The 23,114-nt window shown below is 48.0% G+C and overlaps 2 protein-coding genes across 9 annotated transcripts in view; one reads left to right on the forward strand and one right to left on the reverse strand.

Annotated features, from left to right (window-relative positions):
- RNF212B (ring finger protein 212B) overlaps positions 1-12,606 on the forward strand; it is a 28,270-nt gene extending 15,664 nt beyond the window's left edge. The window contains exons 5-17 of one of the 2 annotated variants that reach the window (XM_048517520.1): positions 1,388-1,462; positions 4,099-4,214; positions 5,335-5,398; positions 5,565-5,593; positions 6,279-6,325; positions 7,689-7,731; positions 8,183-8,240; positions 8,833-8,893; positions 9,440-9,479; positions 9,608-9,744; positions 10,772-10,833; positions 10,933-10,973; positions 12,329-12,606. In XM_048517520.1, coding sequence (XP_048373477.1) covers positions 1,388-1,462; positions 4,099-4,214; positions 5,335-5,398; positions 5,565-5,593; positions 6,279-6,325; positions 7,689-7,731; positions 8,183-8,240; positions 8,833-8,893; positions 9,440-9,479; positions 9,608-9,744; positions 10,772-10,833; positions 10,933-10,973; positions 12,329-12,362 — 807 coding nt within the window. In that variant the 3' untranslated portion in view covers positions 12,363-12,606. The remainder of the gene's footprint in view (positions 1-1,387; positions 1,463-4,098; positions 4,215-5,334; positions 5,399-5,564; positions 5,594-6,278; positions 6,326-7,688; positions 7,732-8,182; positions 8,241-8,832; positions 8,894-9,439; positions 9,480-9,607; positions 9,745-10,771; positions 10,834-10,932; positions 10,974-12,328) is intronic. The other variant, XM_048517522.1, reaches the window with a different exon arrangement.
- A 1,726-nt stretch (positions 12,607-14,332) lies between these two features.
- On the reverse strand, positions 14,333-20,735 carry HOMEZ (homeobox and leucine zipper encoding). 7 transcript variants are annotated; one of them, XM_048517511.1, is made up of 3 exons: positions 20,639-20,735; positions 17,964-18,093; positions 14,333-16,464 (listed from the first exon to the last, which is right to left on the reverse strand). In XM_048517511.1, the coding sequence occupies exon 3, from the start codon at positions 16,400-16,402 to the stop codon at positions 14,996-14,998; it is 1,407 nt and encodes a 468-aa protein (XP_048373468.1). In that variant the 5' UTR covers positions 16,403-16,464; positions 17,964-18,093; positions 20,639-20,735; the 3' UTR covers positions 14,333-14,995. The 7 variants fall into 7 exon arrangements, with proteins under 7 accessions (XP_048373468.1, XP_048373465.1, XP_048373466.1 ...); XM_048517508.1 differs by having other exon boundaries at positions 17,964-18,098; positions 20,639-20,686; XM_048517509.1 differs by lacking the exon at positions 20,639-20,735 and adding an exon at positions 20,137-20,257 and having other exon boundaries at positions 17,964-18,098.
- Positions 20,736-23,114: the final 2,379 nt, after the last annotated feature.

Consider the following 23,114-nt stretch of genomic DNA (forward strand, 5'->3'; position numbering starts at 1 on the left):
TGATACTGCCAAGTCCAATTCTTCTTGCAAGTGGGTTGGCTCCTGAAGACTCCAAGGGCTTGGTGAACAGGATTCAACATGATGAAGGTTTCCAGGAGAACTCTCACCCATTACAAACACAAAAAGAACCCTTAACAAGGTGTTAAGGGCTTATACAAATCAAGGTCCGAGTCTGATAGCCTTGTGTCCTCCAAACTACATGAGCTCTGCAGCTTTGAGTCTCCACCCCTTTCTGGGTCAACCCATTCTGAGCATGGGGGTTACAGATACACAACCTGTTTTGAATGCAGTTGCATTCCCCTGAAAAAATCAGCTGTGGAGGTACTCCTGGACCTGCTTCTTCAAATGCTGCCGGTTGCTGAGTTCCCAGGAGTGTGTGTTGTGTCAGTGTAAACTGTAGCTGTTCCTGCAGTGAGAGGATCAGAGAGTGCTAGCCATGCTGCCTTGGTAACCGGGCTAGATTAGCTTGGAAAATGGTTCAGAAACTTCAGTTGTGTGGCAATAAAGAGTCTTGACTTCATTACGGTTCTGCCTTCCACCTTGCAACTTTCCCCATCGTGACCTTCACTCCACACTTTTAGCTTAAGTTACCTACTTCGCAGGGTCCTCTACCCTAATCACCGCAGCCAAGAAAACGTGCTCCCCCCCTGTATTTTTCTCTCCCATTTGAACGGGGCCACTTGGCACACTACCTGTATTGCTTAATAAACCCTGTTCAAAGGAGAGCCATAATGCTCGCCAGGTTTAATGTTATGCCTTCTGCCTTGTTACATGGCAGATTTAATAAGCAAGAAAAGGCTAAAAGATTGTGCCCGTGTAATGATGGCTCAGTTGAATCTCTGGCCCACCAATTATTTCACTGTCTCAGATTCAAGGAAATCAGATCCAAGTATGTGAATCTCACTACATCTCCCCGATCTCCCCAATTTATTTAGATTACACTACTTGTTGGACAACCCTGATCCTTCTCTCTGTATGATAGTGGCAGACTTTCTCCTGGAAATTACTAAATGCCAGTAGATTTCCTTCATCCTAACATGTATATCCTGTATTGTATATGCTTTTTAATCTGTTTTTATTATTGTTGTACTGCTACCTATGCCAATAAAGGCTTGCTGCTACTTCGCAGGGTGGTTGTGAAGAAATAAAAGGGAGGATAGGAGAATGATATGAACCACTTTGGGTCCCCATTGGATTTCTTTTTGTCTTCCTGACTCACTGCTACCTATGCCAATAAAGGCTTGCTGCTACTTCGCAGGGTGGTTGTGAAGAAATAAAAGGGAGGATAGGAGAATGATATGAACCACTTTGGGTCCCCAGTGGCACAAAAGCAAGGGTATAATGTTGGGATATTTCTTGGATTTCTTTTTGTCTTCCTGACTCACAGTTGAAACCAGAAGTAAAGAAGTTTTTCAAAAACCCTATGGACCTTGTGCTCAAATATATTGACAATATTTCTCAGGTAAGAATTGCAAGCCAGATATTCTTTTGGCAATACTTCATAAAGTCTGGAATCTACCATATGTGACAGTGGTTGGTAACATAAGGGACAATACATGGAAGAAGTCAACAGCCTAGAGTTAAATTTTCAGAAATCCACAGTCAGTAAAGAAAGACAACTTAAGTAAGAGAACAGCCTGTTCAGGGACTTTAGGGGGTATTCAGAACCGCTGAACCGATCCTCAGAATATGCCCCGCCCGGCCCCACCAAGTAATGAACCAGCCATTTCCTTGCTGAGGGTGAGCAAGGTCAGCTAAAGGACTAGTTAATAACCAATCTGAAAAAAAGTTAATAATCATGGTGGTCCCCATTTGCCAATGGAGCAAATTAATTACGATAACAAATCCTGATAAGAGAGGCGGATAAACATGGGAGCAAGCTAGTTAATCGTCACAGAGAATTTCAGCAGAATCAGCAAGCGCCTGAATATTAAAATCCACCAAGGTTGTCTCTCGCAGGCTTTTGCAATCACTGTCGCAGAGAACTGCTCGGACCTAGAACCCGAACTGCTCGGACCTAGAACCCGAACTGCACGGATCTAGAACCCCAGGAACTGCCCTGGTTTGGGGAGCAGGGGAGGACATGTTATTAATGTGTTTATTTTTGTCAAAAAATGTATAGAGGACATATAACAATTTTCCAGGGGGATAGAGGAGGAGTTTGGAGTTTTGGATTTATATCCCCCCTTTCTCTCCTGCAGGAGATTCAAAGGGGCTGACAATCTCCTCTCCCTTCCCCGCCTCACAACAAACACCCTGTGAGGTGGGTGGGGCTGAGAGAGCTCCGAGAAGCTGTGACTAGCCCAAGGTCACCCAGCTGGCGTGTGTGGGAGTGCCCAGGCTAATCTGAATTCCCCAGATCAGCCTCCACAGCTCAGGCGGCAGAGCTGGGAATCAAACCCGGTTCCTCCAGATTAGATACACGCGCTCTTAACCTCCTACGCCACTGCTGGCGAATGGGGGGAGAGCTAAAACCAGAATAAAACACCAGTGAAACTATCCAAGGGGCATAATGAGTATGTGCTTGGGGGTGGAGGGTGGGGGTTTGGTGGGATGACAGACACCACAATCAATAAAAGACAATAGCACATGAATCATAAGAATCTTGTCTAAATAGGGAAGTATTTAGAAAGGCCTGGGAACCAAATCACTCTGACCACCTGGACAGTCTCTAGGCTAGCCTAATTGTGTCAGACCTTGGCTACAAAGCAAGGTTGGCCTTGGTTACTGTTTGGATGGGAGACAAGCAAGCAAGCCTAGGGTTGCTATGCAGAGGCCGGTGATGGCAAGCCATTTCCTTACCTTGAAAACCCTACAGGGTCCCCATAAGTCAGTGGTGGCGAACCTATGGCACGGGTGCCAGAGGTGGCACTCAGAGCCCTCTCTGTGGGCACGTGCAAACAGAGTCCCCCCCACACACACACATCTGGGCCCCTGGGCTCGATTATTAGCATTAAACCTAAGACCAAGTTTTGAGGAGGCAGTGTAGGTAACCCTGTTAAGCGCTGTTAAACCCCACTGATTTTCATGCGAAGAACTAGAGCACAATCTTTTACCTAGGAGTAAGCTCGGTTGCTGGCAATGAGGCTTCCTTCTGAGTAAAACCTCCTAGGGTCGTGATTCACCCGTTGGAAGAGTTGCACAGTTGCTTCAAAGCAAAGCCACCGACTACCACCAAGCTTACTCCTGAGTAACGCACGCCTCGGAGCCAACTGTTTTTTCTAAACCAGAGGTAGGGAACCTGCAGCTCTCCAGATGTTCAGGAACTACAATTCCCATCAGCCCCTACCAGCATGGCCAATTGGCCATGCTAACAGAGGCTGATGGGAATTGTAGTTCCTGAACATCTGGAGAGCCGCAGGTTCCCTACCCCTGTAACTAAAATCTCAGTATTCAGGTTAAAATTGCCGTGTTGGCACTTTGTGATAAATAAGTGGGTTTTGGGTTGCAATTTGGGCACTCGGTCTCGAAAAGGTTCGCCATCATAAGTCATAACTGTGACTTGATGGCATTTTCCACCACTGTGTACCAAGTCTGGCAGACCTAGCAAATGGGGTTCCACAATTGAAAGGCCAACAACATATGGCCCGGCAGAAGATAGAACTCTCAGAAGATTCTCTGTTGAGGTGGAATAACTTTTGCATCATTCTGCATGACCATGAGTAATCTCTCCCACTGTTTCCCTTATCTTTCAGCTCTCTCTCTCCACACTTGATTAGATCTTTCTCCCATCCCACCTGAGGAGTTGGCTACCTGGCTGACCTCATCAATCGCCTCCATATCTCCTGATTCTATCTCTTCCTGACTTCTGATTGTCACCTCCTCTGTCACAATCTCCCCTCCATCCCATAATCCGCTATCGCTGGCTTCATCACCTGGGCAGGGGTGATCTCCAAGTTGTTCCACCCTCTTGCAACCTCCTTGCAGGCTCCTAGCTTGTGACTGCATAACCGCTGAGTGAGCTTTTTACCTGGAGGTGGAAAGAGATCCATATGAGCTGGTTCTCATCTCCTTAAGCGAGACACCGGATTCGATTGTGTAAGGCCAAATGCGCCCTACCTTCTGCGGATGAACGTATGGCCTTGCTTCTCTTCCTAGGTGTGGACGTTCCAGAAGGGCCAGATGGAGCTACTGACCTCTTTCTACAAAAACAACGCTTCAAAAGCCGAGGGAGCCCTGCAGCGGGCGCACGAGAAACTAGCCGCTCAGGAAAAGTAAGGCATGAAGGTCGCATTCACATGAAAGGCAGAGTTAGTCAAGAAAGCACAACTTCCTTTTTCACAAGGCGCATACGTCCTATGTACACAAGTCCACCCTGAATCATACGCATGAAGACACATGAAGCATTGCCGAGTATTTCAAAGGCTCATTCCGCACATGCAGAATAACGCACTTTCAAACTGCTTTCAGTGCTCTTTGAAGCTGTGCGGAATGGCAAAATCCACTTGCAAACAGTTGTGAAAGTGGTTTGAAAACACATTATTTTGCGTGTGCGGGAGGGGCCAAGGTTTTTCTTGGTTTTACAAACATGGGAAAGGATAACTCTTCATTCCCCAGCCACCTCCTAGGGTAAAATAGCATAAGGAGGGAAAAGAGAAAGAGGAGAGATCAGGCATTGAAAGTGAATGTCTTTTCTAGGAAAGTGAATGTCTTTTCTAGGAGCAGCAGTGGTGTACTGGTTAAGAGCAGGTGCATTCAAATCTGGAGGACTGGGTTTGATTCCCTGCTCTGCCACTTGAGCTGTGGAGGCTGATCTGGGGAATTCAGATTAGCCTGTGCACTCCCACGCCAGCTGGGTGACCTTGGGCTAGTCACAGTTCTTCCGAGCTCTCTCAGCCCCACCTACTGCACAAGATATTTGTTGTGAGGGGGGAAGGGAAAGGAGATTGTAAACCCCTTTGAGTCTCCTTACAGAAGGAGAAAAGGGGAATATAAATCCAAACTCTTCTCTCTTCTCCCTGAACTGGTGTGCTCTTTTTTGGACTGAAGCATCCTGGTAAGAAATGGAATGGACTCTGCTTTAGACTGTTAACAATAAATTAGCAATTTGTTGGCAACAGCAATTACTCTTTTTTAAAAAACAAACTGCATACCTTTGCTCCAGCCTAATTTTATTTTTTTGCCCTACAAAGATAGAGGTTAAAGCACGTTCATCATTAATTAAACAGCTGGTTTGTGAGGCCCGAGAAGTTGTCCCCCTCTAGTGGTCCATCATAGTGTTCCGTAGTGAGAGAACCAGTAAGTTAAGGCTGGCATTGGAGGGGTATTAGGGCACAGCCAACTGTTTTATTATTTGTGTGTGTCCCCCTACCCCCACCCCCCTTCACTGCTTAGGGAACTGGAGACAATAAGGAAAGAGAATAAGGAGCTGAAGAGGATGTACCTAAACTTCACAAAGGTAGGAGCTGTTTGCTGGAAATAAACAACTTTTTTTGTGATGTGAAGTCTGCTGCCCTCTGCTGGAAAAAAATGAACCCTCCTCTGTGGTGAACATGTCTCTGTAGAGCAGGAGGGAAATAATCCTTTTTACATATGTCCCCAAAGGCTCCCTTTTCTCTCGGCAGGCTTCTCCAAGGCACCGCCAAGTAAACAGGTCAGTTTATGCTGTCTCTTTTGGATATTCATCAGGAGCTGCAGCAGGTGACTTGTGTAGACCATACCAAGACAGGGAGACTGGGTTTGAAGATACAAGTACAGTGGAACCTCGGTTTTCGTTGGTAATCCATCAGAAAAGAATCGATGAAAACCGAAACCGATGAAAACCGAGGCAAACTTTCCCATTGGAATCAATGTAAATCCAATTAATCTGTTCTAGGCACTCCAAAAAACATACCAAAACCACATTTTTTGGTGAATAAACATTGTGTTTAATGCTGAAAGCAGTAACAAACAATAACACTAGGACCAGCTTCAGAGCCAGTGGACCAATGTCGCACCAGAAAGCTGTCCAAAGAGGTCTGTTTCTGACGCCTCTTTAAGATTCGTCTGAAATGGGGCAAGACATTGTCTTTAAACAAGTTGCAGACACGGCCTGCAACAGCTTTGTCCGGGTGATTTTTCTCCACAAACCCCTGCACCTTACTGCAAATCGATGAAAACCGAGGCAAATCGATGAAAACCGAGACAAATTTTTCACTGAAAAAAATCAATGAAAACCGAAACCGATGAAAACCGAAGGCAATGAAAACCGAGGTTCCACTGTAGATTGACCCAGGGAAAGAAAGGCCGAGGCATCTTGTACTCTGTGACTGAACACAATTCGTTTTCATTTGCTACAGAAACAGTACCCCGAGACCGGTTGCCGTCACCCCTCCATCACACACAGGTAGGTCAGATGGGGCCCCATGAAACGTTCAACCATTTCCCCTGGGTAATTACTGTAGTGTGGCTGTAGCTGGCATGGTGTGTAGTGGTTCAGAGTGGCAGGCTCTAATCTGCAGAAGTAGGTTCAATTCCCCCACTCAGCCACATAAAACCTCGGGCCACGCATAGTTCTCTCAGAACCCCCTCAGCCGTTGCAAGGGCAGGCAATGATAAACCACCCCCCCAAAGTCTCTTGCCTTTAAAACCCGACGGGTTGCCATAAGTCAATTGTGAATTGATGGCACTTGCTACAGACACCTTTAGGCAAATGAGCAAGTGAATGTATATGACCCTATTGGCTCAGGATCAAATGTATCCTTGCTTGAAAGAGAAAAAAAAGTTTGGATTTATAACCAGCTTTTTTCAGCCAAAATGAGTCTCAAAGCATCTTGCAAACTCCTTCCCTTCATCTCTCCACAACAGACCTCTTGTGAGAAAGATGGGGCAGCTGAGAAAATTCTGAGAGAACTATGACTGGCCCAGCAGGCTTCACATGTAGGAGCGGGGAAACAAATCCAGTTCACCAGATAAGAGTCTGCCACTCGTGTGCAGGAGTGCGGAATCAAACACAGTTATCCAGATTACAGTCTACTGCTCTTAACCACTTTACCATGCTGGGTCTCAAAGAAAGAGATTTTTTTTAAATCTGAAAGATTAAAAAATTGGTTTGCATAGGTTCTCATGTAATAGACGTATGTGACCATATTCGCTCTATAAAAGTCAGGGTAGATATTTTTGACCCACAAACAAATTGAATACTTACCGCCTTTCTTTACCGTATCTGTCTTGAATACCTACTTACTACCTGTCTTCCCATGTGGCTATCCAAGAAATCATTTTAAAATAACTGTGATGGAATAGTATTGTAAAACTAGCAAAATCACACATGACTGTGAAAAGCATCTTTGCCTTTTGATCTCCTGGAGGGAGGACAGGAAGCCATACAAAGGTGCCAGGATGAAACTTCAAAGGCCTAACTTACCTCGTGGCCTGAACAGAGTTTTCCTGAGAAGGGGAAAACAAAGGTTTTTAAATTCCATCTTGAGACGTGGTCAGAGAAGCATCTCTGGGCCATGGGTTTCCCGGAATGGAGACAAAGAACCAAAAGGAATGTAACCAGTTGAGCAACCTCCGTGCATTTAAGTTTTATTTCTTTTATTTCTGTTTTTCAATAAAAATTGTTGAGACCTCAGCTGGTTGGAGTTATTGGAGAAAAGAACCCAGGTTTTACTGAAACAAGAGTGGCTCATAATAACCCAGGGTCTTTTTAATACTATGAATAAACAGACATGCTTTGCAACAACCTACTATCTCAAATATTGCAGTTACACCACGACGTAGCTTCCAGCACTCCAGTGAAGTGGTCAGGTAGGTACACAAGGACATTAATGTTCTTTGGCTATGGTATGCTACTGCACCCCCCCCCCCCCAAAAAAAAAATCCAGATCTGAAAAATTGCAGAATTTCAGACTTTTTTAAAAAGTGAAATTTTAAACTCTATAGTTTTACAAGGAGAAAAATGCAAATTTCTGGCTATATCCTGCTGGGATTACTGCTCCATTTTTTGCCCAGTCCCTTAAACCAGAGGACATGACCAACTCTCCAAGTTGTGCAAATCATGCCCTGTCCACCTTAAACCAGGCTGAATGTGTGCAAATTCTCTTAATATGGCTATTCTTATTCCAGTCACAAAATCAGGGTTCACAGGTAGTGCTAGAAATTCCATGCTTACAAATCTAGATTTCATCGCAGACCTTACTGGTCTGTCCCACCCTCCCGCCGATTAGGGCTTGACTTTTTGTGCCTCTGTACCCCACAGCCGTTCTTCTTCCATGGACTCTCTGCCCTTTCAAGGAAACCATCCACCGGTCTTCCAAGTGAGTCCCGCCCAGTGGTGGGATCCAAAAATTTTAGTAACAGGTTCCCATGGTGGTGGGATTCAAACAGTGGCGTAGCGCCAATGGGGCTGGGCGGGGCACAACGGGGGTGTGGCCGGGCATTCTGTGGGCGGGGCATTCCTGGGCGGGGCTGTGGCAAGGACGTAGCCACTGCGCCGGTCCTTGGGCGGGAAACGAATGCACGCAGGCGCAGGCTGCCACGCACTCCGGTGCACCTCCTGCTAGACTGCTTCAAGTTCTGCGCGCTACTGCTGAGGAGCGGAGGAGGGCAGGAGGAGGGCAGAGTTTGCCCAGTGCCTGGTTTCTGCTGGCAAAACTTTCTACCCTGGTGCCATGGGGATGGGGAGGGCAGAGATTTTAAGACAAAAATCACGTGGCAAAATCACCAATTAGTAACCCCCTCTCGGCACACACAAATAATTAGTAACCTACTCTTGGGAACCTGTGAGAACCTGCTGGATCCCACCTCTGGTCCCGCCCCTTACCACACTCTTCCCAGGAGAAGAGATGATGGGTATATTGCTTTGTCCTTTAAGAAACTCATTGTGAGGAATCTCCCATTTTTACCCAGCGTGCTGCAGGAGCTGTCCAGATTACCCCAGGCATCATGACCCCGGCTGACTCTGGCATCGGTAAGGAATACTAGAAGCAAAATACAAATTCACCAAGTGTTTTAGACTTTGTTGCAAGGAGTACAAGACACCAGAAGATGGCAGTAGAGAGAGCCAGGGGGTGAGTGAATGCTGGTACTTTCTCTTCTCGTAGACAATTGCCCCTTCCGCACATGCAGAATAACGCCCTTTCAATCCACTTTGCAGCTGGGTGGAATAGCAAAATCCACTTTCAAACAATAGCGCAAGTGGATTGAAAGTGCATTATTTTGCATGTGCGGAAGGGGCCTGAGAGTCAGTGTTGCCACCAACGGAGCACAAACCATGGTGTGTAGCTGCAATATAAATTGTTAACAGATGAACAAAGCACCAACTAAATTGTGTGTTTCTCACCCTGAACAGAACAAAGTGATGTAAATGCATTGCTTGTTGCACTGGGTTTTGTTTTCCCTTCCTCACCTTCCTTTATATCAGTGGCGTCCATCTGGGGAGCCAGAGTTGGACACCCCTGCTTTATATCCTCTTGCCACTTTCAGGTCTTGTCTAAATAAGTCCTTTTCTTTCCAGCGACTCCCTCTCCAGTTTCCACTCAAAGTTTATTCTATAGGTGAGTTGGCAGACGGCTGACCTGTCCTCTGCAAGATACTGCCTGCACTAAGAAAAAGACAACCATCTACAATAATACACATTTCCTCTTCTCACCATTCTTCCTTCCCCCCTACCCCACACTTTTAGGCCATCTTCTTCCTCTACGCACACCCCTAGCTTGAATGTCTTCAACCTACAGCCCCCCGTAATGAGGCCAAGTCAGAGCGCAAGCTACAGTGGACAGCAACAGGAAACTCCAAATGTCAGCTTTAACGTATTCTCCGGTTAGTTAAGATACCTCGCTTTTCTGCAACGTCCATCCTTGATTCAAAATTCCATCGGTTTGCTGTCTCAATACTTACCTTTGCTGATAGGAACTGAAATAGCCGAGACCGATTGTGTAGGTGAAAGTGATTGTCTGTGAGCCACTCTGAGTCCATTTTGACGTGGGAGAACAGGATGCATACAGTGGCAAAAGCAGTAGGATGTCTGAGGGAGTCCAGCATATTACTTTAGATCAGCGGTTCTCAACCTGTGTGTTGCGACCCCTTTGGGGGTCGAACGACCCTTTCACAGGGATCGCCTAGGACAGTGGTGGCGAACCTATGGCACGGGTGCCAGGTGGCACTCAGAGCCCTCTCTGTGGGCACATGCAGAGTCCCCCCACACACACATCTAGGCTGGCCTGGGTGGCTGGGCTCGATTATTAGCATTAAATTATTATTATTATTAGCATTAAACCTAAGACCTAGTTTTGGGGAAGCAGTGTAGGTAACCCTGTTAAGCACTGTTAAACCCCACTAATTTTCATGCAAAGAACTAAAGCGTGATCCTTTACCTGGAAGTAAGCTTGGTTGCTGGCAATGGGGCTTGCTTCTGAGTAAACGCTCCTAGAGTCATGATTCACCCATTGGAAGAGTTGCATGGCTGCTTCAAAGCAAAGCCACCGAATATGACTAAGCTTACTCCCGAGTAACGCATGCCTCAGAGCCAACCGTTTTTCCTAAACTAAAACCTCAGTATTCAGGTTAAATTGCTGTGTTGGCACTTTGCGATAAATAAGTGGGTTTTGGGTTGCAATTTGGGCACTCGGTCTCCAAAAGGTTCACCATCACTGGCCTAGGATTCTCTGCATCAGTGTTCTCCATCTGTAAAATGGATAAATGTTAGGGTTGGGGGTCACCACAGCACGAGGAACTGTATTAAAGGGTCGTGGCATTAGGAAGGTTGAGAACCACTACTTTAGATAATACACCATCCTTCCCAGTTCTCCCTATATCATCAATATTCCTTATTGACTTTGGCCCACAGATCACATGGAGAGGGCTCCTATGCCGGAATATCCCAGCACTGAAAGACTGCAGCCCATGCAGGTGAGATCAGGGCGTGGGGGTGCATATACATTTGTGGACGACCCAAAGCTCGTATTGAAGTGTTTTAAATAGACATGTTCTCACTTCTGTCTTTCTCAGCTGAGATTCACCCCTCACTCTACCCCAGCTTTTCATAGCAGGTAAGTGAATATTCAATACGTCATACTTGGGTTTCCAATCCAAGGAGGGCAACCAAAATGGTCAAAGGTCTGGAATCCATGCCCTACGAGGAGAGACTTAAGGAGCTGGGGATGTTTAGTTTGGTGAACAGAAAGTGAAGAGCTGACATGACAGCCATGTTTAGATATTTGAAGGGATGTCATGTGGTTGAGGGAGCAAGCTAGTTTTCTGCTGCTCCAGAGACTAGGCCCAGGAGTAATGGGTTCAAGGGGAAGGAAAAGCGATTCCACCTACCTAAACATCAGGAAAAACTTCCTGACAGTAAGGGCTGTTCGACAGTGGAATGAACCACCTCAGAGTGTGGTGGAGTCTCCTTCTTGGGAGGTTTTTAAAGAGAGGCTGGATGGCCATCTGTCAGGAGTGTTTTGATTGCGTGTTCCTACATTGCAGGAGGTTGGACTTGCTGGCCCTTAGGGGTCTCTTCCAACTCTATGATTTTATTAGATCTCAGAAGCTAAGCAGAGTTGGCCTGGTTAGTATTTGGATGGGAGGTCTCCAAGGAAGTTTAGGGTTGCTACATGGAGGCAGGAAATGGCAAACTACCTCTGTTCACCTCTTGCCTTGGAAACCCGTGGGGTTACCTTAAGGCAGCTGCAACTTGACTGTACTTTCCACCACCATGACGCACCCCAGAATACTCTTCTGAATTAGGACTTTTTTTTCTTATCCTACCACCCACCACCCCCCTTAAGTCTTGGAAGATATTTTCCCTTCTGTTGCAAGATAGCAGGCCAAGGCTCATTCCGCACATGCAGAATAATGCACTTTCAAACCGCTTTCAGTGCTCTTTGAAGCTGTGCGGAGTGACAAAATCCACTTGCAAACAGTAGTGAAAGTGGTTTGAAAATGCATTATTTTGCATGTGCGGAAGGGGTCCAAGATGTTGCTATCAACTCAGTCAGGCTGACTCAACCTTGTGCTGAAACCGACTTCCGTGAGGATCAAACTCAGGTTATGAGCAGAGCTTTGAGTGCAATTCTGCAGATTACCGCTCTGTGCCTTGGGGCGCCTATTCTGTACATATAACTTGGCTGTAGGGTAGTGGTGAAGAGTGGTAGACTCTAGAGAACCGCCTTTGATTCCCCACTCCTCCACATGAGTGGTGGACTCTTTATCTGGTGAACCGGATTTGTTTCCCTGATCCTACATATGAAGCCTGCCGGATGACTTTGGGCCACTCACAGTTCCATTGGCCCCACCTACCTCACAAGGTGCCTGTTATGGGAAAAGGAAGGAAAAGAGTTTGTAAGCCACTTTGAGACTCCTTATAGCTGAGAAAAGCAGGATATAATCCAAACTCCTCTTCTTCTTCCAGATTCCACTCCATCAGCAGAGTCCTCCAGCAATAATACGGAGCTATCTCAGCAGCACTCTCTAGTTTGCATGTGTCAATGGCCACACAAACTCTTACATTTCAGAGTGACAGAAAAGCTGTCCATTACCAGTACCTAAATTTTCTTGTCCTCTCCCTCCCCCTCCCCTTACACTCACATTCTATTGGAAGAAATCTGTATAAGGGGTGGACTTGGCTTTTGGGTTCAGCGGTCGTAATTCTTACCTAGACTCTATTACAGCACGTTAAGAGTGGTAAAACAATCTTGCGATAATGGCTCAGATTGTGACAAGATTCGTTTGGTAAAACAGCCCATATTTTCATTCTGTCAGTTTCTGGAAACGATTGGCAACTAAACAGAAAGTTCAAATATGCCATCTGTTTTATTCCCTGACCCATGGCAATTTAATTGTAGACAACTGCTTCCCAGCCTAAATATACAGCATTTAAATTTCAAGAGTGTTCCAGGAGGATGAAGACTAATTATCAACAGAAAACTTGCAAAATATTATTTTATGGCTATTTATTGAGCAACCTTCATTTCAGACTCTTTCATTTCCCTCCTTTGAGTACTTTTGGAACAAGCTGTGGTCTTAGAACTGTTTCACAGACTATATATATATACACACACTCCATATGCCAGCTTTTTTGGGGATGGATGCATGTCCTGCTTTTATTTGGTGGAGTTCTGTGAAAATTCTTGGGAAAATTGTTAATAAATAATTGAAAATATGGATTAATATAGTTTGTAGTGTCTTGCTTAATGATACCTTTGTATCTTAGACTTATTCATCATCATTTTTCACAAACGATTACAGCGCCGACACCTTCCACGATCTTCAGTCTTTTGGGAGATCATAAACATGTGCAATATTTCATTGAAGGTCTGGGATTGGAACAAAAGACTCTCAAAGGAATCAGTGATGAGTCCCTTTCTCTATAACCCCGCCAATGAAGGAGACGGTCTCTGCAGCTTTTCTCACCTTAAGTAAACTGAAGTGAAACTCTACCTTCACTTCCTTGCATCAACCAATCTGTATACAATGAATACATTCAACACACCTGAAAAGCACAGAAGGGAGGAATTTATGGGAAAAAGTGATGACTCAAGACCAAAGGAACACAGAAAGGTGACATCGAAGAGATGACAATGAAAAACCTCATGCACAGAAGACCAGACAGACACAAAAACAGCAAGACAAGAAAACTTAAAGAGGAAGAGAATGAAAAAGACAACGGATTAGGTCATGAAAGATTCACATGAACATCCTCTCTTAAGCATCACTCTGCTCAACGCTCACTGAAAATCAAATCTCTATATTGGTCATTTTGGGGAAGGTCACAATTGAAATTCATAGAAACAGCAGCCTATAAATAAAATCATCAACACAACAAAAAAACCAAACAAAGATCAATCGAAAGTAAGAGGCATACAGGAGTTTAAGACACTCTCAATTTCTCAAATCGGTTCCTTCTGTTAAAGTGGCTTTGGAGTGTGAAACCAAACGCAAAAGTATTCAAAATCCACACAGAGACTGTATGCCCTCGGCTTCTGGCTCACTCAGCAGAACTAAATATAATTAGTACATGGGTTCAGTACCCTCCCTGATACTATTTATGAACATGACACTGATCTAGACCTGAAAACGGGTATAAAAGGAGAAGGATAACTGGAAAGAAAGTACATGAACGTGAGACCATCCAGTGATGGCACTGAAAGGAGTATCTTGCTTTTTGAAGAAGGCATTTAAAAATCAGAAGGGAGACAAAGTAGAAATTAAGAAAACATATATGGTAGAAATGGGAAAAACTAGATTTGAATTTTAGTTCCTGTCATAAAGAGGGGTTAGAACGCAGTGGTAGCGAACCTTTGGCACTCCAGATGTTGTGGACTACAATTCCCATCAGCCTCTGCCAGCATGGCCAATTGGCTGATGGGAATTGTAGTCCATAACATCTGGAGCGCCAAAGGTTCGTCACCATGGGGCTAGAGCCATCTTTACAATTCAATAACAGAAACACAGGATCCTACAGCAGCGACAGGCAACCCATAATATGCAGATGCTGAGCTGTGAGGGCACTAGCCACACCACAGGGGCCCACCCTGCTCCCAACACCGATCCTCCCCAGTATAACCCTAATCTCTTTCCCTCCTTTTTCATTTGCCAACATTTTCATAGATACATGTTGATCCTTCCTCCCCCCCCGAACTTGGGCCAAAAGATTGCCTGTCTCTGCTGTAGAGGAAGGAAAAGATACGGGTTCTACAACCACAATGAACATCAAAAGAAGTCTAAAGAAAGCCAGTTAGAAGAGTTATCTTTCCAGATTCCGGAAAACTACTGAAGGATTCATGCCTCGGATTCTGAATCACGAGAAAGTGTTGGAACCCTCTTTTCCAACATGATTTTGTGAGAAGGTCTAACCACTGAGCGGAAGGGGCAGGAGAGTGTTGTTACTTAACACCTAGAGCTGAAAAGGAAGACAGAAGATTCTAGAGCATTCCGGAGGCCCAGTTTTATATTTTGGAACGGGGGCAAGTAGCAAGACCTCAGCAGGGTAGGGACTAACTCTACACAGCTTTGCCAAATTATTCTCTCCTGCGAGCCATTCCCCAAAACCCGTCGTCTCTAATGTCCACACTGCATCCTACATAGTCCAGTCTTCATCATTGTCGTCGTCTTCTTCGTTGTCTTCTTCTTCTTCATAGTCCTCATCTTCCTCTTTTAACAGAGCCGCTTTCATCTCCTCGTCCTCCTCCTCCTCCTCACTCAAACACACCTCCACTTCGTACGGTGCTGGCGAACGGGAGCGATCCGATTCCTGGCAAGGCCGCGGAGAGCCGTTATCCTGCAGCGGCGGATGGGATTCCCAGTACCGTTGCAACGGTTTTGTGTCTGGATGACTGGGATGGTACGGGTAAGAAGGCAACGATAAGGCAGGATCGAAACTCTGTCCTGCATTGTCCCGGAACCATTTCAGTTGACCGTGTTTGAGGGCGTAGCGGGTATCGCCAAACCACTGGATAATCTCAGCCCGCGGCAGCCCCGTCACCTGCTCCAGGTAGTGATAATCCTCCCGCTTGGCCCACTGACAGTGGAGGAAGAAGGATTTCAACATATCCAGCTGCTCCTTCGTCTTCCTCCGAGGTTTGCGCAAAATTTCCGAGCAGCAACCGGAAGCCTGCTGTTGGTCACACGCAGGGCTCTGATAGTTTTGCAGGCTGCACGATTCCGTAGAAGCAGCCGCCGATGACGACGGCGAAGCTCTGACTGAACAGCGTGGCGGAGGAACCGCGGAGTGATGCTTGCCGTTCACAGCCGACGCGACGACTGGCTCCGACGGCTGCAGAGAGGTCTTGGTGAGGCCCCAGGCCGCTGTGTGCGAGTTCTGTAATTTGTAATCCAGGCCGGTGGCCGCGGCAGGTAGGAAAGCACCGGAAAGGGTCTCTTTGGTACTATGATGGAAAGCAGATTGACAGTTCTCCTGAGCTTTGCTAGGGTGGTACAGGCCATTCCCCTTCTGTTCCCAGACGTCCTCGCTGATTCGCCCGAGTTCCCTGATTTCCTGGGCGGTGCTGAAGCGGCTTGAGGAAGTGACATCGCATTGCTGGTTCTCGTACTTAACCGGGTGGTGCAAAGGGGCAGGTGGCGGCTGGTGGTATTCCTGGCTCTTACAAGACTGCAGACAGGAGTCCCCGTTGCTCCCGTCAAGCAGGCAACTGAAGTGAAGCTGGTCCTGGTGGTAAATGAGGCGAGCCCGGGTCTCTTCGATCTCTTCCGCGCTCCAGCTGATGCCGCAGCGTAGCCGCTGGGCCATGAACCAGGCCTTGACCTTCTCCATGTGCAACCCGTGCCGCAAGCACAGCAAGGCCAGGTCAGACAGGCTGGGGTACGGGAAATAGCTGAAGGTCTGAAGGAGGTGCTGGTTGCCGTCCAGTTCGCTGGTCTGTGCCGCTTGCGTCCAGATCAGCTGGAGGTCTTCTGAGATCGGGGGCAAGCAGATCAGTCCGGGAGGACACGCAAAGCAACCTGGGGCGTCCTTATTTGGAGGCATGGCTGCCGCGGACCAGAAGGGGTCTCCTGTCTCCGGGAATCTGCTTCACTTACTCAGAACAGCTGAAAGAGAAATTACAACAATGGCAGAAAAAAAGGTGAATGGGGGAGCTATGGGGAAGAGAACATAAGAACATAAGAACAAGCCAGTTGGATCAGACCAGAGTCCATCTAGTCCAGCTCTCTGCTACTCGCAGTGGCCCACCAGGTGCCTTTGGGAGCTCACATGCAGGAGGTGAAAGCAATGGCCTTCTGCTGCTGCTGCTGCTCCCGAGCACCTGGTCTGTTAAGGCCTTTGCAATCTCAGATCAAAGAGGATCAAGATTGGGAGCCATAGATCGACTTCTCCTCCATCAATCTGTCCAAGCCCCTTTTAAAGCTATCCAGGTGAGTGGCCATCACCACCTCCTGTGGCAGCATATTCCAAACACCAATCACACGTTGCGTGAAGAAGTGTTTCCTTTTATTAGTCCTAATTCTTCCCCCCAGCATTTTCAAGGGATGCCCCCTGGTTCTAGTATTGTGAGAGAGAAAAAATGATCTCTGTCAACATTTTCTACCCCGTGCATAATTTTATAGACTTCCATCATATCCCCCCTCAGACGTCTCCTCTCCAAACTAAAGAGTCCCAAACGCTGCAGCCTCTCCTCATAAGGAAGGTGCTCCAGTCCCTCAATCATCCTCGTTGCCCTTCTCTGCACTTTTTCTATCTCTTCAATATCCTTTTTGAGATGAGAAATTACAACAATGGCAGAAAAAAGGTGAATGGGGGAGCTACAGGGAAGAGATGAACTCACAGGACAACAAGGAGGTGAAAATACCAACAGAGGACGTGGGGAAAGTAATTCTTTTAAATGAGAAGAAGAAGAAAAGTTTGGATTTATATCCCCCCTTTCTCTCCTGTAAGGAGACTCGAAGGGGCTGACAAACTCCTTTCCCTCCCCCCCCGCTTCAAAACACCCTGTGAGGTAGCTGGGGCTGAGAGAGCTCTGAGGAACCGTGACTAGCCCAAGGTCACCCAGCTGGCATGGGTTGGGAGTGCACAAACTAATCCGGTTCACCAGATAAGCCTCCACAGCTCAAGCATCACTATCTTCAGGTTCATTCTAGCCCTGGTTTTATAAATAAAGAGAGCCTTTGTTCAGAACAGTTCTTCACAAGTTCTTCTTCTTCTAGATGCATTTCTGTTTGCTACAGCCTACAATTGTGCCATTATCAACAAACACAAGAGATCTGCAAACTTTTTCTAGCTGTCCACAGAGACCCAATTTACTTGCTTATTAGTCCACAAACAATCCTCCGGTACAACCTCTCTTTTACCGCTTCTAGAGTCAGGACAGCTAACCTAGCAAGGGGGAAAGGAACGTGGTCTCAAAATAATGTGACCGCCAGATATGAAAGGTGCCAGTAGGTCAAACCTGATCTAATAAAACAAGCAAAGTTTGCACAATTTATTCTAGTCATACCGAACCGCTAGAAAGAGGTTTTCTCTGCCGCCAAAGCTTTTAACTCACAGCAAATCGCAGGGAAAGCAGTTTGGATACACAGAAAGATGCCCTTACCTGGCATAAGGAGACCTCTGATCCCAAAATAATATCCTCTTCACTGCCCTTTAATGGCGGACGCTTTCAGAAACATAGGAGAGGGTGGGCAGAGGGGCGTTACCACCCAGGATTCCCAGCACCCTGGTCTCTGTCCTTGCGAAAGAACGATGAGAGACAGAAGACACGGTGAGTAGCTTACATCAGTCAACAATACAACAAACAAGTGGTGGGATTCAGCCGGTTCGCACCACTTCGGCAGAACCGGTTATTAAAATGGTGCTTGTAAACAACCAGTTGTTAAACTATTGGAATCCCACCACTGACCATAAATATAGGATAAAATCAAACAAAACATACTATATTTATATTGTTTAGAGCAGCAGTGGCATAGGAGGTTAAGAGCTCATGTATCTAATCTGGAGGAACCGGGTTTGATTCCCCGCTCTGCCGCCTGAACTGTGGAGGCTTATCTGGGGAATTCAGATTAGCCTGTGCACTCCCACACGTGCCAGCTGGGTGACCTTGGGCTAGTCACAGCTTCTCGGAGCTCTCTCAGCCCCACCCACCTCACAGGGTGTTTGTTGTGAGGGGGGAAGGGCAAGGAGATTGTCAGCCCCTTTGAGTCTCCTGCAGGAGAGAAAGGGGGGGATATAAATCCAAAACTCTTCTTCTTCTACTCTATATCCATCTATTGAAATAATGTTATGTGTTATATGTAATATATAATCGTAGAGTTACACACACACACAAGTATGTATATAATGTTGATACATTTAAGAGGATCAGAAGGAATTCGGTAAAGAGCTTCAACTAGAAACATTTGACAGGTGAACAGCACAGTTTTGTTTACATGCGTGCTCCGTTCCACAACACGTTCCCAAACTGGGCTCCCGTCCGGTCGCTGTTTTTGTTTGACAGATTCTCTAAATCGCAGCCCGTTCGTTCCCCGACCTCCCTTTCAGGCTTCAAACTGCAACCAGGGTGACTGGAAAGCATCTTTTCAAAAAGCCCCCGGGGGACCTCCAGCTCTGGAAACGTGGCCAGGCCGTACAAATCCACCCCTAACCCAATTTATTACCGCCAGGTTACGTTAATCGGCCAGAACCAAGTGGCCAATTTTGCTCTCTGGGAAACCAGATGGCCCTTCGTTAAAAGCCAGGCATGCCAATGCAGTCAGACAATTAGGTGCTTAAACAAAACAGCAGCGTGGACTGGCAGTGCGGGTGGGAAGGGCCAGCGCCACAAAAGCAAAACAGGAGCTTCTCTGGAAGTTGAAGGCGCAACCGTACCTGCCCGGGGGCACCATCCAGTCCCACTGGGCAGAGACCTTGCAGCAGGGAAGGGTTAAAGGAGGGAGGCACCCCTAAGCACCCCCCCAGGTGGAAGACCCGACACTCTCCCGCCTCATCCTGGGTGCCACTTGAAACTCCACCATGTTCCCAGCACCGCCTTCTCCACCTGCAACCCATGCGCCCTCCCCAGGCCCGGCTCCCCATGCATACTCACTCCCAGCCCCCCTCTGTCCACCAGGTCTTCTCCTCCTCCACCACTTTAGGACTTTCCTTCCTTCTTTCTCCCCTTGCTCCCTGCAGTGCACGCTGGGAAAAAGAGGGGAGAGGGCGGGGCTTCTGGGTGCTGGAGCAGCTGGCCCTTTAAGAGGAGCCGATTGCCTCTGCGCTCGCCGGGCTTGGAACTTGGGCAGCCCCGCTTCTTTTCCTCCAGCTGCTCCCCTTAAACGGGCCGCTCGTTTTTAGGGGGAATATCCTAAAGATATGGGTTGCATCACCACCTGGGGCTGTAATTCTGGCTGTATGTTTCTAGGTTTTTTGCAAGGCCAGGGACTTATTGTTCAACAGCAGACCTTTTCAGGGGCCAAAAGGAGAACCCCCAACCCACCCGGTTCCTCTGCCTCCTATAGGAGCTAAGCCATCTTCTGTTCATTAAAACTACAATATTTAGGCAATTCATCCGGTAGAGCCATCCCGCTCGGGCACTGGCGCAGCTCTGGCCTACCTCGCAGGGCTGTCGTGAACCCCCCCCCCCCCCGCCCCGTTTGCAAACGCTGATCAACTCACAGGAGCGCTTTGGACAGCATCCCGGAGGCAAAGTCCCTCTTCTGCCGCCCCCCGGTCCCTTCCCTCCGCCCCTCCAAGGTCGGACCGCGAGTTCGGGACCAGCCAAAAGCGCCTACCTCACAAGGGAGTCGTGAGGGCAAGCGGACTGCACAGACCAGGCGTGTCCGGGGAAACAACGCAGCCCTCCTCCCCAGGGGCCCCGGGCGAGCATCCCTCCGGCCGCGGCGGCTCCTTTGCACCGCCCTGGAGAGGCTGGAGCGCCCCCCCCGGAGACCCACCCCCCCACCCCCCGCAAGCGAGTGCCTCTGCCCTCCGGATGGGGGTTTCCCCGTAGGCACGTGCTTGCCCCCGCCCAGCCTCCCCGCCGCGGCCCCCTTGCAAGCCCCCCCGCCTTGCAAGCCCCCTCCCCCGCCATGCACGGCTCGCCCCCCACCCCGTCCCTCCCCCTGGCCGAGCAAGCAGCCCCGCCGGAGAAGCGGCTCCTTTGTTTGCAAGGCGGGCGGGCGGGGCGGTGCCGGGGAGGGGGGGAGCATGACTGACCGGTCGCACCGTGGGGGGGGGGGGAGACCCGGGGAAGCCCCGAAGCGGAGCCGACGAGGGGAGGGGGGGGGCACTCACCCGCCGCTCCTGGCACGGCCGCCGTTCGGCTCCCCAGCTGGGGGGGGGGGACGCGGGAGGGGGGGCCACGGCCCTGCCATTGGCTGGAGGAGGCGTGGAGTTGGGGGGTGGGGGGGGGGGAGAAAGAGCGGGGAGTTCGAGAAGCCCCTGCGCTCTGCACGCGCTCAGAGGTGCTTTCGCCCATCCTGGTGGCTGCGCGGGTTCCAGAGTTCTGCAAGCGGAGGTGGTCTAACGGGACTTGTAAAGTTGTTCGTGGTGGGGTCGAACAGGGGCTTCTTGCCTTCCACGTTCCCCCTGTCCACCCCCACCCCCCCATATATATGTGTGTGTGTGTGTGTGTGTGTCTATAGGTATGTATGTATGTATGTATGTATGTATGTATGTATATACACACACATATTATATTTTTCTTGTGCTTTATTATTATTATTGTAGATTTCACAGCTGCCAGATCTTTAGCTGGTTGTTGGCCTTCATTACAATTCGAGCCTCACCCAGAGGCCTGGGAAGTTGTAATGTATCGGCCGTAGTATTCGTGGGGATCCCAGCAGGGCTGCCTTCTGAATTTGACAGATGTTAATTTTATCAATTCGAAGATGTTTCAAGTGCTGCCCTAGTGTTTTCGGGATGGCGCCCAGCGTGCCGACCTCAGCTGGTTTGTGCCATAGACGCTGAAGCTCGATTTTCAAATCGCAGTATATTATTGTTGTTGTTGTTGTTGTAGATTTCACAGCTGCCAGATCTTTAGCTGGTTGTTGGCCATTACCATTTGAGCCTCACCCAAAGGCCTAGGAAGTTGTAATATATCATCGTAGTATTCGTGCGGATCCCAGCAGGGCTGCCTTCTGAATTTGACAGATGTTAATTTTGTCAATTTGAAGATGTTGCTAGTGCTGCCCTAGTGTTTTCGGGATGGCGCCCAGCGTGCCGATTACCACTGGGACGACCTCAGCTGGTTTGTGCCATAGACACTGAAGCTCGGTTTTCAAATCGCGGTATCTAGTGACCTTCTCGTGTTCTGTTTCAATGACCCTGCTGTCACCGGGGACTGCTATGTCGATGACGGTCACTTTCTTGTCCTCGATCTCGGTGACGCCTGGTGTATTGCGTTACTATTATGATGATGATTTAATAAACCGCCCACCCCCAAAGGTCTCTGAGCAGTTCACAACAACACTTTTATGATTGTACTCTACCCAGGGACTCTGGTGATGGGTGGAAAATAAATTTACAGAAATAAATTAAAACGGAGGAGCCAATGGTATGAACTGCTTGGGGTCTCCAGGGGGGAGAGCTGCCGTAAATAAATAACGACGTCGATAAAGCTGGTAAAGAAACTTACAATCTGCCCCCACCCCCACCCCACAGCATGGCGTATCCACCGAGCTCAAGATTCCCTTGCGCCCTGTGGGGCTGTGGCTCAGGGGTGGAGCTCATGCGTAGCATCTGGAAGGTACCAGGTTCGATTACCGGCTTCTCCACTTAAAAGGATCGAGTTGCAGTTAATGGGAGAGACATCCTCTTGAAACCCCAGACAGTATCTGCAGGTCAGAGCAGGCTATTCTGACTTTGGTAGCCAAATGGTTCGGTTAAGCGGAATGTAGCTTCACGCGTTTATCTGAACAGGGATCTTCCTGAGATACACCAAGCTGACACAGCCCCCTCCCCTACCCAGGAATGGTTGTGGGCTCACTAGGGGGAGAGGAGTCATAAGGGAGGATGCTTGTGGCAGGACAAGATAAGACCCTGGGATGTCTAGGCTGAAGAGCAAGGCTTGTATCAGATTGTACGTATTGAGCATGCTTAATCGGCTAATGCATATTAACTTCTCCTCCTGCTCTGATGACAAACTGTATTATAATGAACATACCGGAAAAATATGGGAGGGGGCCACATATTACGGAGGAACATGTAAACGGGGGGACCGGAAACTTGTGACTCTTCTTGCCTTCCACGTTCCACTCTTAGCCAATGAGGGAACGCAGAGGGTGTGGCAAACTTGGGAGAAGGGAATAAACATGCTGTAGATATACTGTTTCGGCGGAGTTTGCCCATGTGAGGACGGCTCCCCTTTCTTTGCAATTAAAGCTACTTAAAACTAAATTAAAACTACTTAAAACTAAATTAAAGCTACTTAAAACTCTCTTCTGATGACTTGATATTTGGTAAAGAAATATTGGGCCCCATAGCTTTGCCCCATTTGGGGCTGCACATACAAGGAATAGCCACACATCTGTTAGGCCCAGTGCACACCTTGTGGGTCAGTCCCAAGCGACCCAAATTTTATACAAGTCGGTTGTGGCAAAAAGTAAGAATCTTGGGACGCGTGATGTGGACTTTATTCTACTATAAGCTGTCTTGGGCTAGAGCCAGCGTAGTTAGCGGGCACACAGATTTGACCAAAAAGACAGTTTTGAGAGGATCGCTGTGTTGGTCTGCGGTAGAACACCTAGATTCGAATTCAGAGCTTCAGCTG

This window comes from Sphaerodactylus townsendi, linkage group LG15, assembly GCF_021028975.2.
Source record: "Sphaerodactylus townsendi isolate TG3544 linkage group LG15, MPM_Stown_v2.3, whole genome shotgun sequence".
NCBI classification, from domain to species: domain Eukaryota; kingdom Metazoa; phylum Chordata; class Lepidosauria; order Squamata; family Sphaerodactylidae; genus Sphaerodactylus; species Sphaerodactylus townsendi.